This window comes from Paramisgurnus dabryanus, chromosome 4, assembly GCF_030506205.2.
Source record: "Paramisgurnus dabryanus chromosome 4, PD_genome_1.1, whole genome shotgun sequence".
Classification (NCBI taxonomy): Eukaryota; Metazoa; Chordata; class Actinopteri; order Cypriniformes; family Cobitidae; genus Paramisgurnus; species Paramisgurnus dabryanus.
Genome location: NC_133340.1, coordinates 5565238 through 5583687, shown reverse-complemented (window position 1 = coordinate 5583687; position 18450 = coordinate 5565238). Strand labels below are relative to the sequence as shown.

At 37.3% G+C, this 18450-nt stretch overlaps 1 protein-coding gene across 1 annotated transcript in view; it reads right to left on the bottom strand.

The window, feature by feature from the left end:
- Positions 1 to 18450, bottom strand: part of ctnna2 (catenin (cadherin-associated protein), alpha 2) — a 565129-nt gene that overhangs the window by 445214 nt on the left and 101465 nt on the right. Inside the window, exons 3-6 of the mRNA XM_065265453.2 lie at positions 11385 to 11580; positions 4786 to 4952; positions 3579 to 3698; positions 182 to 448 (exon numbers count right to left, since the gene is read on the bottom strand). Coding sequence (XP_065121525.1) covers positions 182 to 448; positions 3579 to 3698; positions 4786 to 4952; positions 11385 to 11580 — 750 coding nt within the window. The remainder of the gene's footprint in view (positions 1 to 181; positions 449 to 3578; positions 3699 to 4785; positions 4953 to 11384; positions 11581 to 18450) is intronic.

The following is an 18450-nucleotide window of genomic DNA, read 5'->3' as shown; positions in this document are numbered from 1 at the left end:
AACAGATCCTTCAGTAAGTCGATCTTTGAATAGTTCACATATAGCGTCGTCACACATTAAGGTGGGATAAGAGAAAGCCTTTTAATGTATAACAAATCATGCTTTACCCTTTAAGAGTAGAAAGTGTGCACCTGATGTTAAATACCACAGGTGCTGGAACCATAAACCTCAGTGTACTCACGTCAAACTCATTGAGGGCGGCGGCCAGCTCGCCAATGCCAGCGTGTCCGTGCTTCTCGTCGGTGGGTGAGGTGGCCTGGGCGGCGCTGGAGATGCCCCCGATGGCCTCTTGGACCTGTTTGAAGACGTAGTCACGGTTGGCGCGTGTAGCCGCCACGTCGGGGTGACGCAGGAAAGCCTGTGACGCAGTGTAAAGCATGGTGGCGTTCTTCTTCAGAGCCCCACGGGCAGCCGCCATCTCATCCCTGCACTGAGGGTCCTTCAGCTCCTGCCCAACACACACACAAACTTTTTTCAGAAGTGATCATCAGTAGAAATGGGAATGAAATCTAGATTTTTTTATGATTCTGGTTTTAATACCATTCCAAAAATTCTTGAAAAAAAAAAGACATTTTAAGAATATTATTACAATATTATTCATATTGCATTCACTAGTTTAAGGTAGTACAGAGCAGCAGAAGATTGATACAGGGCAATGATTTACAGGTCCAGGACAGGGGAAAACAGCGCTTAACAAAACGCTCTCTCAAAGTTTTATTTCTTCGTTTAATATTATAGATTAATTTTATTGGTTGTAGAAAGTTTTTTTTTACCCACTGTCGTCGCTCCATAAAGCTGTAAGCGTATCTCTAAAACTCTCACGGCTAACCGGGTTGTGACATGCTTACGTTTGGGAGGAGTGAAGCAGTCAGATGTATAACACTTGTTCAGTTTTGTATAAAAAAGCGTACCAGACCACCTACTGGAGTGCTTTGAGCGATCGGATTTAAATCCGTCTTGAAAACGTCTAATTTACACTTGGTCTTTATACGATCGGAAAGCTCTCCGATTAGAGAAAACACATGAAGTGAACAGGTGTAAAAAGGCTCATTGTTGTTCCTCTCATAAACATACACAATTTTTATGTTTTTCAATTTATTTAACAACTTATTTTGATTTAACGCAATTGTCAGATACCCGGATTGCGCTTACTGTTTTTTTTTCTAACGGAGAGGTAATATACGTACATGTTGCTTGCGAACTACAAATATTTCATTGTGGGGTATACTGTAGCTTCTCCAAAGCACTCTCACTTTGACACTCACTACATTCACATCTGTGCATTTGGCAGAGACTTTTATCCACAACTACTTTCAGTGCATTACAACATATACATTTTACAATTATGTGTGTTCCCTTGGATTGTGCTGCTAATGCAATGGTCTATCGCTGAGCTATAGGAACCTTATTCATTCATTCATTTTTGGATATTCAGAAAGGTTTTATAATTAAATTGTTTATGTATTTTTACAAAACACTATGCACAAATGAACAGAATTTGTGATTTCTCCCTTAATAGTTTTTTTTAAAGAAGATTTCTTTCATTCTTCAACAAAACAGTGAAAACTGCCAGAACAGAATGGAAAGAGACTCTGACCTTGTCAAAGGAGACTTTACAGACAGAATGTGAAAGGCATGCACTTGTCAGGAGCATCAAGCTGAATAAATGATGTCAAAAGTCAGACTCTCAACAAGAAGTGAAAAAAGTCAATATGGTGTGTGCGTGTGTGTGTGCGTGCGTGCGTGCGTGCGTGCGTGCGTGTGTGTGTGTGTGTGTGTGAGGAACCATCATTGGAAATACAGTATTGTACTGGGTGACTAAGAGTGAAAATGTCTTTAAAAAATGATTAAAATTTTTAGTTATATTAATTATTGTTATAAGGTGACCAAATGTCCCAATGTTCAGGGAACGGTGCTGATTTTTGGTAACAGTAAAAAGCATTCAAAAAGGTTTTGTCCCCATTATTTAATTCATAGATAATTCCAAATAAGATTTTAATTAAGGTATATTTTGACCATTGAACTAGGAAATGTCCCCTTATTATTTTAAAAATCTGGTCACTTTATGTTGTTATATCCCTATTAGAAATCAAACTACAACTAACAATTATTGCAGTAAAGGCTGTTCTTTTTGTAGTCAAACAATGAAAATCACTTTAAAATGATAATTGATAGGTACTGTATTAGTTTTTTTTATTGTGTTACAGATGTTAGAGATCTTACAGGTTCACTGACCAGGGCTCAACATAAAGGACTGCCCGGTGGCCCGTGGGCAAGCGTGAGAGACGTTCGGGCCAGTAAAAAGTATTGTCACTTGCCCGATTGGGCCAGTGCTTCATCCTCAGTCACTAAAATATATCTTCATCAATGTATATTATTTAACATCTTGGAAGCAGACATTTACTTGGGCAAAACACGACAAAAGAAACAATGCAATATTTTGCAAAATTTGCTGTCAGTTTACAGGTTAAACAGAAACGTTTGGAGCCTTTTTTCGTTGGAACATGTCTGTTGTATACAATTATATTTGACTTTTGAATTATTATTTTTAAATATGTGACACTGACTTTTTCTATTAGGGGCAGTGAAAATTTTGGCAGGGCAAGTGAAACCTGAACCACTGGCCCGACCGGGCCAATATAAGAAAATATTTGCATTGAGCCCTGCTGACATATTCTGCATATGCAACATGTTATATCTATACTCAAAAGAGGCACAGGTTAAAGTTATTTAGTACTTCACTAGGTATGTTTACATGCAACCAAATAATCTGTTTGCAATCGTATTGATGGCTCAATCTTATTGAAAAGCCTTCATGTTAACATCTTAATCAATACACTTGAGGTCGATCGGATGCAAATTTGGATTGTATTGAAGGGGGTGATGTAGTCCGATCTGTGATCCGATCAGCAGTAGAAAAGTAAGCATGTAAACGTGTGGATTGCAGTATTTTCTCAATGTGATGCAAAAATACATGCGCAGAACATTTGTGCTCCAGTTCATCTCACATCTTATATTTACGTCATATTTACGTCTTACGTTTATGTTTACTTTCATAACATTAGGCTACATAAAGCAATAAAATAGCATTGGGCCACTTGAAATTTTTATTTTCATTGCCTATCTGAAAACGTCTTAAGAACAACTTTCTCCAACTTAGTTTTGTATATTTATCCAGAGATAAAGCGTGAACTCGACGAGAGATGCTGTGCGTTGGGAGGCGTTGCCAAGCCTATCCTTTTTTCGAGTTAAATTTTGCTATTGTTTTGTCTCCGTGGGTTGATTTTTTCCTACGGGTCAAAGATGAAAGGATATTGTTCATTAATTATTGGTATTTGGACTGTGGATAGTCAATGGGATGCCTTTGGGATAGTTTTGAATGTCAATACACGAATCTGGCAACCCTGGATGTGCGCTTTGGATTATATAGAATGTAAACAAACATTTTCATGTTTAGGGTGCATGTAAACTGTATCATATTAAATTCAGTCAGATTGACAAATTTTTTTGCATGTAAACATAGCCACTGTCTTTATAAAACCACTGTCTGAACCTATTAAAGTAAAATCCCTTAATACCTGCTGTCTGCGAGCCGCCACATAGTTTAGTTTGACCATCTCTTTCCCAAACTCCTTAAAGCGATTGGCCAGGTCCTGTTCATTGGTGGCGTTTTTGACACCTTCTAAAGCTTCCTCCACCTAAAACATATGCATCAACATACACAAACACATTTCATGCTTTAGCTATTTAAAAGGATTTCATAAAGTAAAAAGCTGTAAAAAAAAAGTTAATCAACGTCTCATAAAGAACTTCTGAGTGATGCTTAACTTTTGCATGCAGAAAACATCTCAGTACTGATGCTCCTGAGACACATATGGAAATTCGGACTCTGAATCAGTAATAAATTGCCTAAAACAAAGCCTTTTTTTCTTCTTTTGTCCCTTGTGAGACATCCGCATCAAGCATCTGCATTAAGGCCTCGAAAAGTTGTCCTTGCACTGAAAATAATTTTCGTCTTTGGTTTCTCTAATTTGCTTGTGATTACTATGTGTCCAAAACTATGTGGCTACATTGGGAATATCTATTTGCGTAAAACACAATAAAAAGAAAAGAAAATATTAAAACCAGAAGCTAAGGATTATGGGTAATACTCTGAAGAAATCAAAGAACTGCTTTAAAATCTGCACTTAAAATACAAATGCAAAATGTGAAGCCCAGTTGGTGACCGGCGGCAGATAAAGCGGCATGCGATTATATTATTTATGCATTTTAATAGTCCATCGCAATGTTGTGCCAGAAGGACGTCGCTGTAGCAATATGTGCTATGCAAATTGACAGCCGGAGTGGAGATAAAGACGAAGCATAAGAAGTCTCTAAAGTTTCCTGTCTCTATAATACATATTAAGGCTGTTCTGTGTCCTTGAAATAGGGAGAGATAGCATCCTTGGATATCTTAACAACTGAAAGGCAAATCTGGCTCATTCAGGCCCTAAGGACAATGGCCAGCTGTGAAGATCAGCCACAATCATGCAGCTTTGAGCTCTCCATGTGTTCAGAAAAAAGCATGACGAAGAAGATAATGAACTTCCTGCAGCGACCTCACACCAGCACCAAAAGTTCAGATTCCACGTGTGTCCAGCATAATATAAAGGTGTGAAAATGTTTGAGGTGTCTAGAGAGCAAGGCTACAAATAGTAGAAATCATTAAAGTAAAAAATTAAATGATGACCGATAAGATATAAGGGGCGGGGCTAAACAAGGAAGTGAGTGGACAGCAGAACGTACGATTTTGAGGTGGGACAGGAGCCTCATGACGTCAGCCATGTCAGCCAGGATGAGGAGGCGGGTGACGGCAGAGAGAAGGGCTCGGGCGGCTCGGACCATAGTGCCCCGTTTCACCGAGGAGCAGGGGTCATCCGCGAACTCTGAGGAGGCTATGCGCATCGTCTCGCCTGCACACAAAAAAAAACAGAGAAAACAACAAATGTTTGATGTTATACCACACAGCAACTCCTCCAGGCTTTTATAAAAACAACTTTTTTAAGTCTGAACTGAATTAGTCTGCATGGACATGCAAATGGTTTATTAATAGCTGTGCATCTGCTTATCGGTGAAATAAACTGTGAATACTTGCAAGATCGCCAGGAGTGCTCATTAGTAAAGTAGCACGCTTCAGAAAAAAAACACGTTTGCTGATGACGGATAATGATTATGTACCAATGTCTAAATACACATTTGCAAACATTTTGCATTTCATACTTTTTGGCAAATGTTTTAGAGATACTCAATAGTTTTTATTGGTCTTTTTTCTTTTTCACACCACAGAAAAAATGCATTAATCCAATAAATCATTCAAACAACAGTGAGACCATTGCCTCAATCTCATTGTTTGTGCTGATTCAATGAAAATGCATTTTTTGAGTATTTTTGTTCTTATGGCTGTCAGCAAGCTGCATTTTTACTAGTTACACTCTTAATAATGCTGGGCTGTTTTCAACCCATAAGTGGGTCAAATATGGCCAAACCCAACTGTTTAACCATATTTGACCCAAATTTGGGTTAAAACAACCCAACATTTTTTAGAGTGTAGAAGTTGCAATAAATTATAATTATTAAGTTATAATAACTTAAGCCAATTTAACTTCATTTTGTATTTATTTATACCAACTCTAGTATTTCACTAGTTAAGAAAACTACATGGAAAGTTGACTTGTCAATTCAAGTCTATCATATAGTTTTATAACAGCATCATGGATATTTTTCTTGACCTCAACTACAGTGGAACAAATATAATTTGTCATTAAAATGTCATTGAGTGTTAATACTCTGTCAAATAGTTTTATAACAGTTCAATAATATTTTTCTTGACCTCAACTACAGTGGTATAAATATAATTTGTCATTAAATTGCCATTAAGAGTTAATACTATGTCAAAATGTTTTATAACAGCATCATAAATATTCTTCACTTCATATTGTTTTTTAGGATTCCTTCAGGTGTATATAATAAAATCAATCATTCAATGGTAATAATAATAATAATAATAATAATAATAATAATTAAATTGATAAAATTATATTTTATTGGATTTGGAGACAAATTCACCTAAAATTAATGAAAACAGTACAATAATAGGTTAAGCCATACAGCGTTGGTTATTTTTATGTATTGTGCACATACATAAAGTTAAGTATAATCTTTTGACGTGTCTGTTGCATTTTGTTAACTCTTTCACTGCCATTGACGAGATATCTCGTCAATTAAGAGAAAACGCTTCCCCACCAATGACAAGAATACCGCTATCATCCACCAGGTGGCGCCCTTCGCAACTGTTTGAACCCGGATGTATTGCCCTATGGCAAGCGGCTGCATGTCCGTGTCTGTTTTAAAGATCGCTCTGAATGGGATCTCTATGAAAAGTCCATCACAAAAATTGAATTATCTCTGCTTTTTGCTCAAAATGTGGTGTTTTTGTAGAAACCTACCCATATTCAAAAGCTGATTACAAAAGAACCACTGAAGGTAGGATGAAAGGTTTTTTTTTTTTTTTTTTTTTGAAAGCAGAGGGTCTGTTCTTTCATTTGGTATATTGTATGTTTATATATTTAAAGAAGAACATTTTCTGGAAGACATTAAACTTTGGTGAAAATCATGAAAAACGCTGGCGCTGGCTGGCAACTTTTTTTTTAAAATGCTGGCGGTGAAAAAGGTGAAAAATGAAATATAGTATCCAAATAAACAGTATTCAGTAAAAAAGAGAAAGAAAATAGTTTTTTAACGACCTGTGTTTCCGGTATTGACTTCCTGTGTGTGTGAATGCTGACATAAACCCCATAAATATTGCCTTGCTTCTGTGTGAGATGTTTTTGTGGTGCATCTCTGTGAAACGCTGAACAAAACTGACAGCATCCCAACTATTCTTAACGGTGTCTCCCTGCTGCCCCTACACTTCCCCTGGAAATGTCTGTCCTCTGCTTTTCTACAGTATGTTGTTTAGGCAGCTTTACCTTCCAACATTACCATCAGAAGTTATAATCTTTTTTCCATCATAGATGCTTTAGAACACACTGTGGTATTTATAGAGTAAGCAGAAAAGGTTTTCGAGTGAATTCATTGGACAGGTGCAAACTTTGTTTGTTTGTGGCAAAAAAAACTACAGCACATCTCATAAGCATGCAATCCAAGTAGTAAATGCATTTAATTAATGACACATTAATTTTAAAAAATCACATTAATTTATAGATCATTTATAATGATTATGCTATTATGCTCTGGCATGTGTGGTTTATTGAGTACTGTAAGTATTCTACCGCTGAAAATCGTGTCTATGTGAATTTGGCTCATTACAGATTCTGCCTTATTCACGAATACTCTCACCATCTGCTGTTTGTGGTGCAGTGAAGCAAACCTGTGGCATTTCAAACAGCTGATTCAGGTATCTGGATTGCACTGATGTGATGCTCAGTCCTAGCAAAGTATGCAAAACCCTGGTATCTGTTGCAAATGACCTGCTCCAAATGAATCTTAAATTACAAAATATTAGTCTCTGATGTGTCCTAATGGCTTCCTTATATTAAAAACTATTACAGAAAACAGTCGTTTTTAGATGAAGCCACCCATTGTGTCCAGATGACCACCACAGACCTATAAATATTATTGGCCTGGGCAAAAATGTAAAGCATGTCACATTACCCACAGTATAAAATGCACTTTTTAAGCTTTGTGTATATGAAATATTGAGTTGGAGCAGTAAGAACTATTACTTTACGACAAATGACACTGTAAATTATGACTACACGCTCTGATTTTGGACCAAAGTCAGCCACAAGAACCACAAAAGTCACATTGAGATATACTGTCAGAAAAAAACTGTCCTCTAGCTGTTCAAAAAGTACACATTTCACCTAATCAGTTCATATTAGTACCCAAAAGCACATTTTAGAACCTTAAACATACATATTAGAACCTCAAAAGGCACATATTGGTCCCAAATGTATACATGTGTGTACCTAAACGGTATCTACAGTAACAGTATCCTAATAATTGACAGAATTCATTTTAGACGAGATTCATACTTTAAAGTCATTATTTTGTGTGAAAATAAACCAAATATTTTGGATGACTTATTGCAGTGGTTCCCAAACTTTTTCAGTGTGTGGCCCCCCTTGTATACGGTGCATTCCTTCGCGGCCCCCCCAAAGAAAATTTGTGACAAAAAAACTGTTCTAAAACTCAACATTTTAATAAAAAAACATTAAATTATACAAAAAAGTAGTGCTTTTGGTTAGTAGCCTTATTTTTTAGGTTTAATTACACAGAATTCATGATAGATTAATGTATTTCATAAAATGTCATAAAACTGGGGCCCCCCTGGCACCATCTCGCGGCCCCCCTAGGGGCCCCGACCCCCAGTTTGAAAACCACTGACTTATTGTACACACATGCTGTGATCGATAATTATATAGTTATATCTATTTAAAAACCTTGTTATAATAATTTTGGGTAAAAACACAGAACTTTTCTCATTCCTGCAGTAAATGGTCTGCAGTATTGACAGGCTGCGACTGTGCCAAGCCATGGCTGCAGGGGCAGAATGAAGTGTGTTAAAATACTCTGCGTGGACCATTAGCACCCTGACCTTAAGGCGGGACAAGGTTAATAAACACAAGCTGCATATAGCGGTCTAAGTGGCATAACGGTCCCAAGACTAAAAGTCTGTCAGGTGTGTAAGAAAGGGAAATAGGAAATATTTAGGTGATAAATTTGAAGCCAATCCATTCAATTTAAATGTTTTCTGTTGTTTATTTATTCATTCAACAACTTTGAACAGGGGACAATCAATTATAACCAAACAAGCAGATGTATTAGGGATGTGCATCTCCATAACTGGTCCGATGCGATACGCATTTCGATGCATGGCCTACAATACGATGCATTAAAGATAAATATAAAGCAGCTACCAATGAGATACGATGCGATTCACCCATTTACGATGCAGTGTGGTTTGATGCAATAAAAAATATGATGCTATGCAATTTAATATGGTACACTCTTAAAACGGTTGTCTTAAAACAACACATTTTGTGTCTTGTTAAGCACAACACATTTAATGTTATTATTGAAACAACACATTCCACTTGAGTCCATATAATTTAAACTTATCATTTTTAATTATTAATTTAAAAGGAGAAAGCAATCTTAAAAAATATTGGTCCATTTCGAAATAAAAAGTATAGGGCATCTAGTATTAATTACATGTAAATAAATTGTTTTTTACTGATGCAAAATGTTAGAAACGATGCATCGCAATGCAAATGCTAATCTGTTTCCAATGCACAGTTTTTAAAACGATGCATCCCATCGTTAACTTTTTATGCCGATGCACCGAGTGAATCAGGGAATCTTCCCATCCCTAATGTATACATCACAGTGATATTTCCCTGTTATTAGCTAGTTGGGTTATTTAACATTATACAAAACAAAGCAACCGAACTGACCAAATTGGGTCTCATGGGGTGGTATTACTGTATCCCCTTCTGACATCACAAGGGGAGCCAGATTTCAATTACCTATTTTTTACATGCTTGCAGAGAATGGTTTACCAAAACCAAGTTTCTAGCTTGATAATAGCACTGGGAAAAAGTCAAATTTTCATGATCCAAGTTAAAGATAGAGATACTGAATATAAAACAAGAATATTACCTCAAAAGCAACATTTCAGCAACATGCTTGTTTTCAGAGACATATCTGGAGTATTTTTGTTTCCCTTTGGTATTAAATGTACAGCATTGTGCAGTGACTTTAGCTGTACAGCAAAAGAGTATAACGGCTTACTGTTATAGAAGTCAACAAAAACAATGCAGATGAGTTACTGTAGAACAACAACAACAAAATAAATACAAAAATAAATAAATAAAGCTGATTTTTATTGAAGAGTAGTGTTTGCCTTTTAAAGTTGTTTTGCACAAGTAAGACACTACAGTTTTTTTTTATGGTTGTCATTTGGAAAACAGACCCCAATCCCACCAAAAGCACATGCTTTTATAAAAAGACACTGATAAAATGGCCAATCACACAAGCACACTGCATCAAAGAACCAATCAACTAGTTACATTGCTTTAATGTTTTGCATAATTCATGCATAAGTACACTGTCAGATAAAAGTAAAACTTTGCACCTAAACAGTATTCTGTATATATTAGTACCTCTTAGGTACTTATCGATATCAAAGAGAGCTTATACGTACCTCAAGTATATACATATTAGTATCTCTAAGGTAAATATTAGTATACATATCTGTACCTAATGCTACATATTAGGACCATTTTAAACTGTACTGGCTCAGGGACAGCCGGAGTACATATTTGGACAATTTGTATAGCTTTTCTGTGTATAAATGTTATATGCTGCATTACATATTTATCGTCCTCAGTTCCAGAAAGAGGTGCAGATTCGCCCCAGGATTCCATTTATTATGGATCAGCTAGTAATTTAATCCAATACCAAACTAAACAATTTTGAATATATCACTTCCATTCCCTAAAACTATTAAACTATGAATGATATGAATTCTATATGAATTCAAATGTAAGTATTATAATATTGTCACAAAGTTTAATATCAGTCCTTTCTCTTCTTCACAGACTCATAATTGTTCTTCGACTGTTTTGCGATGATAAATGTTGTGTGAAAAACCATCAATAACTGTTGGTCATTTTTATTTTGGTAATTTGGCTGAGCAATCACTACCTTCAGTCCAGACCAGCGAGTATAAAAGTGTTCAGGACAGAGACTGAGGGCTCTATCATACACCCGGTGCTTCGCCTTCTGAGAATATAGTTCCCAGTATGATACTGTTAAAAGATGGTTGTGTCTCATATGACCTTGTTATTTGTACACGGTGTGACTACACAAATCACAGCACATAAATAGGAAAATGTTTGCTTTATTTTGTCACTTATTGGGAGCAGTATGCTAGCTGGAGCCATTCACTTCCGGTCTTTGTGCTAAGCTAAGCTAGCGGGGGCTGCGTCAGACAGAGTTACAGCACGCACAGAGATGAGAAAGGTATGAATGGACTTATCTAACTCTGGGGGATACGGTGAATAAGCTAAATTCCCAAAATGTGGCCGTGTTCCTTTAAATAGACTACGCCATTGACCAACAAAAACCTAGTCTAAAGTCTCAAGTCAATGGCGCAATATTGTTTATGTTATTTGATGCATGCTAAAGACACGTCATGTGACCATACAATCCCCAGATTTACAAAACTTTAAAATCTTAAATATGAGCTCATGATTGGCTTCTTACTGGCACAGGTGCGTATCATTCATACGGTTCAGAACCTAATGGTAATAATGTGGTGTTAAATACAGTAAGCTCACCTTGTTTGCGGACATCCTCTACTGCTGCGATAAGCTCTTCCTTCAGGTCCTGGCTGTCCTTGGCGATCTGCTCACCCTTTTCTAGAAAGTTCTGAGTCGCGTTCTCGACGGACACAGCCAAAACATGAGCCTTCTTGGAGCGACCCTTTTTCTTACTGGATGGGCCTTTGTTACTGGTGTTGACCAGTGTGGTCACCTGTAGATGAAAAATGTAAATAAAGATTAGACGGTTGCTCAAAAGGTCCATACTAACAAATCGGGCTTTTGTTTGAGATGGCAAACAGACATTATTCCTACAAGTGCAGTTCATATGATGACATTGAGAGATACCATGTGAGATTTATTTGTGCATGGTTTAGTAAATAGGATAGTTTTTATGCCGTAAGGTTTAAGGTTTTTCTAGACCACTGGGTTGGAAATAAACGGGCTTTGTCCTTTGTGAATCAATGAACAGACAATAAATATTGTTGAAACATTGACAAAAAGTGAATATTTGCAGTGCAATTTACTATATTGTCTACTTGATCTGCAAATTCCTAGTAAAGCCTGTTTAAAAAACAATCTACGTGATGCATATTGACTTAAGTTAATAGTCTAGCTTTGGGGTCTCAATGGGCCTATAAGTGTTAGTTTGCACTTCTGTAGGGCTCAGCTGGGACTGCTTTCCCCGGATAATGCATTTTCAAGGACACCCATACCAAGCACTTACCATAGTGCAACAAATGAAGCTAATAAAAGGAGTAAGTTAAAATTATTGCACAAACTTATTTACCTGAACATTTATCACAGTTGATCTCTCAGCAAAGGTGCATAATAAAAATTATTGCATTAAGAGGAGTTTCATAATGGTGATACACTGCACATAAAGTAAGCAAACACAAAGATAGTTCAGAAAAGAGACGAACCGCACAGTCCATCTCTATTGACACTATGGGCCCTATTTTAACGATCTGAAACGCAACTGCGAAGCGCAAAGCGCAAGTGACTTTGTGAGCGGTTCTTGGGCGCTGTTGCTATTTTCCCGGCGGGAGAAATAACTCTTGCGCCAAGCGCAAATCAATAAGGGGTTGGTCTGAAGTAGGTATTCATAGGTGTGGTTTGGGCGTAACGTCAAATAAACCAATCAGAACGTCATCCAACATTCCCTTTAAACGCAAGTGCGCAGGTTCCATGGCGGGTTGCTATTATTATGACGCCAGGAGCGGTTCACAGCCGAGGAGACCGACGTTCCTGTAAGAGCAGTCAAAGACAGAGAAGTTGTTTTGTATGGGGATGGGAGAAATCCGCCCAAATCAGCGTAGGTTAAACAGGCGTGAGAGGAAATATCATCAGCAGGCATCCCCAGGACGTTGGGCCGCAAGCGCTACGGGGGAATCCCGAGCTTGCCAGCACAATTCGGGCACTCCATGTAACGGGAGGTGGATCTGCCTCTACACATTGCCTGACGCCAGCAGAGGACATTGCTGCATCCACCGCTGAAAGCCAAGAAACGCAAGCAGTCCAACCCCAAAGTACACTTACAAATCAAGTTCACATACATTAAGGTTTCTTATGAAAACGTTTTAATTATTATTTACATAAAATAAACATAATACAGCCACACAACAAACGTATGAAAATATTTTAATCGTTATTTGCATGAGATTTTTTTAACGCAGCCACACAAAATAAATAAAAACTATCACCACAATGCTCACCACAATGATTTACCTTATCTCATGCGTTAATATTTTTTATTGTAACAATTTACGATTTGCAAAAATAACTGTTGCATCTGTGTAGATTAGATAAGCAAAGTGTGTGCGCGTTGTGCACGCTATACATTATGGTCAAGCGTGCGCCCTTAAAATAGCATAATGAACAACGCGCAACTGACTTTAGACTAGTTTTTTCTGGTCACTGGCGCAATTGTTTTTTGAAACTGCAAAATAGCATCAGGGATGGTTTGCGCCAGAACACGCCTCCTTTTTTCTGCTGAACCCTCCAGGGAGCGCAAGTTCATTCCCTAGTTTGCCGACGTGCGTCTATGGAGGGAAAAACCCACTGTGCGCCGGTGCAAAATACGAATGATACATGCGTCACTGACAAAGTCAATTGCGCTGGGTGCAAGATAGGGCCCCATGTCTTCACTAACATTTGAGTTAGAAAATGAACACCAGAAAGACAAATGGGACCTTAAAATGTTACAATTGGGAAACCAGATTTGTTATTCTCCTATTTATAATAATACAAGAACAACAATCCTTCCACAGTCACAATATTTATCAAAACAATGAATTTATAAAACATAGCAACTAAAGGCGCCTGTACAGATTTCCGTGAAGTGAATACTTTCTCTTTACTTGCTCTTTCTAACACCCATACAGTATATAAAGTCTATCTTCCCGTGCCCAGGGCATTGATTCGGTAACATTGCTACAGCAGGGCCAATCAATGCAGCTCCTAAAGTGCGCCCTCCTGCATCCTTGCTTTTACACACCTACCTTTAATATCTGGGTAGCTTTAATTAGCTGGTTTAGTTGTGTTTCCCTGCATCATAAATCACATCAGCACGCATACTGAATAGTATGTCTTATGCAATACAACGAAATACAGGTAGTGAACCGTAAGTGTAATAGGTACAGAGATGTGTCCCTGTGGTGAAATTGTACTTGTATAACAACACCAAAGTATATTATGTCCATGGTTGTTGTTTTTTTGTCAGTCGTTAATGAACACATACTTCTGTATAGCTTAGTGTTAACAGCACAAAAGGTCATGGGCTTGAACTCAATGAACACACATACTGATTAAAAATGTATAACTTATTATGCACTGTAGGTTGGTTTGGATAAAATGCCTTATGGCAGATGTACTGTAGTATCTCCAGAATGTATTTATACTGCACCAACACATATTATTAAGAACATACTGTTTTAAGTAGATACTTCATCTACTTCAGTACATACAGTCACAGTATGTGATTTCTGACACAGGGTCAGAATTGTGTTGCAGCTAACTGCCGCTGGACAATGGCCCTTCAGGAACAGAATTGACTAAGCCCTGTGCTAGAGGTTTCTCCATTAGATGCCTGTCTGGATGGCTCTTATCATTTTTATGGTTTGGTCAATACTGGCCATGAAACTGATTACGTACACAACCCTTTGTAATTACGGTAAACATGTTGAGACAGAGAGCATAGTACAGTGGTCTCAAACTCAGGGCCCGTGGGCCATTTGCGGCCCGCCCTCCCCCTCTCTGCGGCCCACGGCACCTTTCTACAATATAACATAATCTGGCCCCCAGAAAGATTTTTATTCACTATGTTTCATATTCATTTCATTTTTAATTTAAACGTTTAAGGGTTCGTTCACATGTCGCATCTAACAACACATGTTACAACGAGTCAACGCATTTCTTACTTTCTAAAGTGCTCGGGAGCGGAAGTTGCACTCCGTGGCATAGCATCACGCGTTTCTACGCAGCCATGAGCCGCGCGCGCTCCGTGATTGCCATGACAGCTGTTACTCAGAGAAGAGCTGCGGTGGCGCTCACATCAACAAGTCACAGCTTCTAATGGAGACACCGCATAATATGAGGCAGAGCTGTAGATGTAATGCAAAACATAAACTACAGATAAGAAAAATTCCCATCAAAGTGCCCAGGTTAAAAGAGGAAAGATGAGGAGAAACATACAGAGGTTAAAAGTACGTATACTGCTATATATAATGAAGTATAATATATTATTATGTAGCTTGCTATGCATTTACACCTAGCAGTATTATAATGTTTTTCTGTTTAACTCTTTTCCCGCCATTGACGAGATATCTCGTCAATCAAGAGAAAACGCTTCCCCGCCAATGACGAGTTTTTCCGTCTTTCCGCAATACCGCTATTATCCTCCGCAACTTTTTAAACCCGGAAGTATTGCCCTATTCAGAAGTTTTAGGATCACTTTCACTTATTAATATTTTTCCACATATAATAGCAAATTCATTAAAACTGTGGAATAACAAAGACGGAACATAATAAAGTCAATACTATGACTGTAAACAATCTAAAATAAATCAAAACACAAACACTTACTGATGGTAATTTTTTTATAATAGTTTATAAATGTATACAGACATTTTATTTGTTAGTTTAGTGCAAGGTTTTAATAGGCCTTAGTTATTAAAGAAAAGGTTAAGAAATTATTTACTTATATAAAATAATGTATATTTAAAAGATAAAAAACACTGCTTTTATTATAGATTAAATCATAGAATTTTAAAAGTCAAGTTACAGAAATATTGTACTTTTTTAACCCTAAAATAGCTTTGCGGCCCTCCGATTAAATGTCAATATCAGAAATGGCCACAAGCCAATTTGAGTTTGTGACCCCTGGCATAGTATAAGAATACTATGGTGATAAGCAATATGGTTTAAGTCTGCTTTCACTTATGATAGCTTGGTGAAACAAGTTTGATTACCTCCCCCCATTGTTAATTGGTCCCTGTTTAAATTGTAATTTGGAGGGGGGTCATGTACCTCTCACCACTGTATGAGTGTGGTCTTCTGGTCATCTCTTTATGAGGTTATTTGATGTCTAATAATCTTCTCATAAGATCTCATAAGAGTCTCTTTTATTCAAAGTTGACTTTTAATTATCTCTCCAAAGGAAAAATGTAATATCTAATAATGACTTTGTTTACATTTTAGTATTTGATTTTTTTATTCTAAGCAAATAATATTTGTATTTTATTGAAACACTCTTGGAACATGTGTTAAAACAAAACATCAGTGTTAGTTTAAGGAGAACATACCAGAATCTCTGTTATTATTGAAACTAATGTAACTAATTGTAACAAATTTTTTGTTACTTTTAACACAACTTGTGTTTTATTTTAACACAAAATCAACACAAAATGACACATAATGTGTTAAAATGACACATTATGTGTTAAAAATGACACATAGGGCCAAATTTACTAAACGGGGCGAATTATGGGCGTTTCACATGGTACGCAGCAACCGCAAGTGTTTAGTTCTTTTTCAATAGGAGACGTGCGGAAAGCGGCAAAACGGGGGCGGGGCAGGACAAATACCACAATATACCACTGGTGCATCATACAACAACTGATAAACAAACAGAAGTATCAAGCAACGAAAACGCTTAGCTAAACATACGCTGGCAGCAAGCACCCACAGTTGGTGTTCGCCTGGTGTTACGCTTAAACACTTTAGTGTATATGTCCCATAAGTCATTTTAACATTTAACAGTCATAGAGATTTGAACTGCAACTCTACACAACTCATATAAAGAATTCCAATTGGAAACGTCCACTGCTGGTACTGTATTTCAGCAGCAGATAGAAACATGGTTTCCATGGAGACACCCACAGTCCTGTCAAAGCACGTCAACACAAGGTCTAGGTGAAAATAAAGGTTGCGCCTGTTGCAGTGTACCACAGAAAGAGCAATAGATAGGTGAAAGAAAAGAGGATCCGTGTAAAGAATTAACTCATGTTCATTTTCAGTGCGCTTACAACTTTCTGGTGTTTGCTCTTAATAGTCAATTTACACTAAAGTTAAAAGTAATACATTTTTAAGTATTACAATACTAGTAAAAAAATGATATTACACAAACACATGAAAGAACTTAACCTTTACAAACAGAAAATGTTTTGTTATTCACCCATTGGGTCTTTTCTTTCAATATCATAGTCCAATTAAAACATAACTTAGTAAGGAAACTGTAGGAACTTGTCCTAGTTAACATTAAAATAGGAGCTGAACTTGAAGATGTACATTTCAGATGAATGGAGAGATTTTATTTTAAGTTAGACAAACTAGAGTAACAGAGTAAACTGTTTTATAAATTCCAGCCAGTCATAAGTTTGTTTTAAACCCCTAAAAATAATATAATATCATTAGTAATATACAATATCAATCATCAGTCCTCTTTAAAATCAAAGTTCCCTTCTTAAACTTATTTTGACATGGTCAGTGTCTATGATCAGACAGCCTCACAATGCCTTCAAAAGAGGTGTCGTGGGAAATCACATTATTTGCCCATGAAGATTCCTAAGGCCGTGTTTCAGGTATCCATGCCACAGAGCAACAACAGAAGATGTCTAGGAAACAGTGCAAGGTCCCCCGTCCAACAAGGGATCTTTGAAAGAAAGACCTTTCTGTTAGCCTACCCACAATCCTTTCACGCTGTCAAAGAAACACAAAGTGTGGCAGAAATCCCCAAGGGGGGCCTGATGGCAGTGGAGTCTTAGTGAGCTGGTAAACCTAAATGAAACCATCAGCGACCCTCAGCAAAAATTACAAATGAAGAAGCCCGGCAATTCCACACATGTCTAAATGCAAGGAAGCCCTGCTGGTGGTAAGGTACATTTTAACAGCGGTACATGACAACAGCGAAAGTGAAGTAATATTTCCACCTCGGGCCATTTTCTCAGGGTGTAAAAACACTGAATTTACAACAAAACAAAGAAAATACATTTCAAGGAAAATTTGAGACATAGTAAGTACTGGACATAGTAAAAATTACAGGAAAACACACAATAGTAAGTTTTTTCAACTTCAAAATGTTTAGCTGCTGATGTTTATACAAAAATTATTATTTTCTGAATATCACAACATTCCTTATAGTATTAGGAAAAATTTAAATTTCCATCAGCTCAGATGCAAAACAAAATAAAATGCACAGTTCCCTTTCAGTCGGTCACTACGACGTCACGTCGTGACCGACGAATTGGGAACTCGCCTAGAGAGACCAATCTGCTTCGTATACTACTAAAACGCCAATGAACTTGGCATTGAGATATTTGCATAATGCTGGCGCCGCCCCGCCAGGTGCCTTTATAAGCAGCAGGTGCAAATAGGGAAATTAGCTTTTTCGCTTCGAAAGCCGGCTTTATCTGCTACTGAGAAGCTACTTTACTCTGTTGGGATTTGATTGCTGAAGTTGGTTGAACTAGCAGTATCACAGCGGACGCTTCGCTTATTCCACGGCTCTACATCTGTTTATTGTTTTGAGTTTAGTGTGTGCGTTGCCTTCCTGTGCGCTCATCAACTAAGCATCTGAGTGAATTTC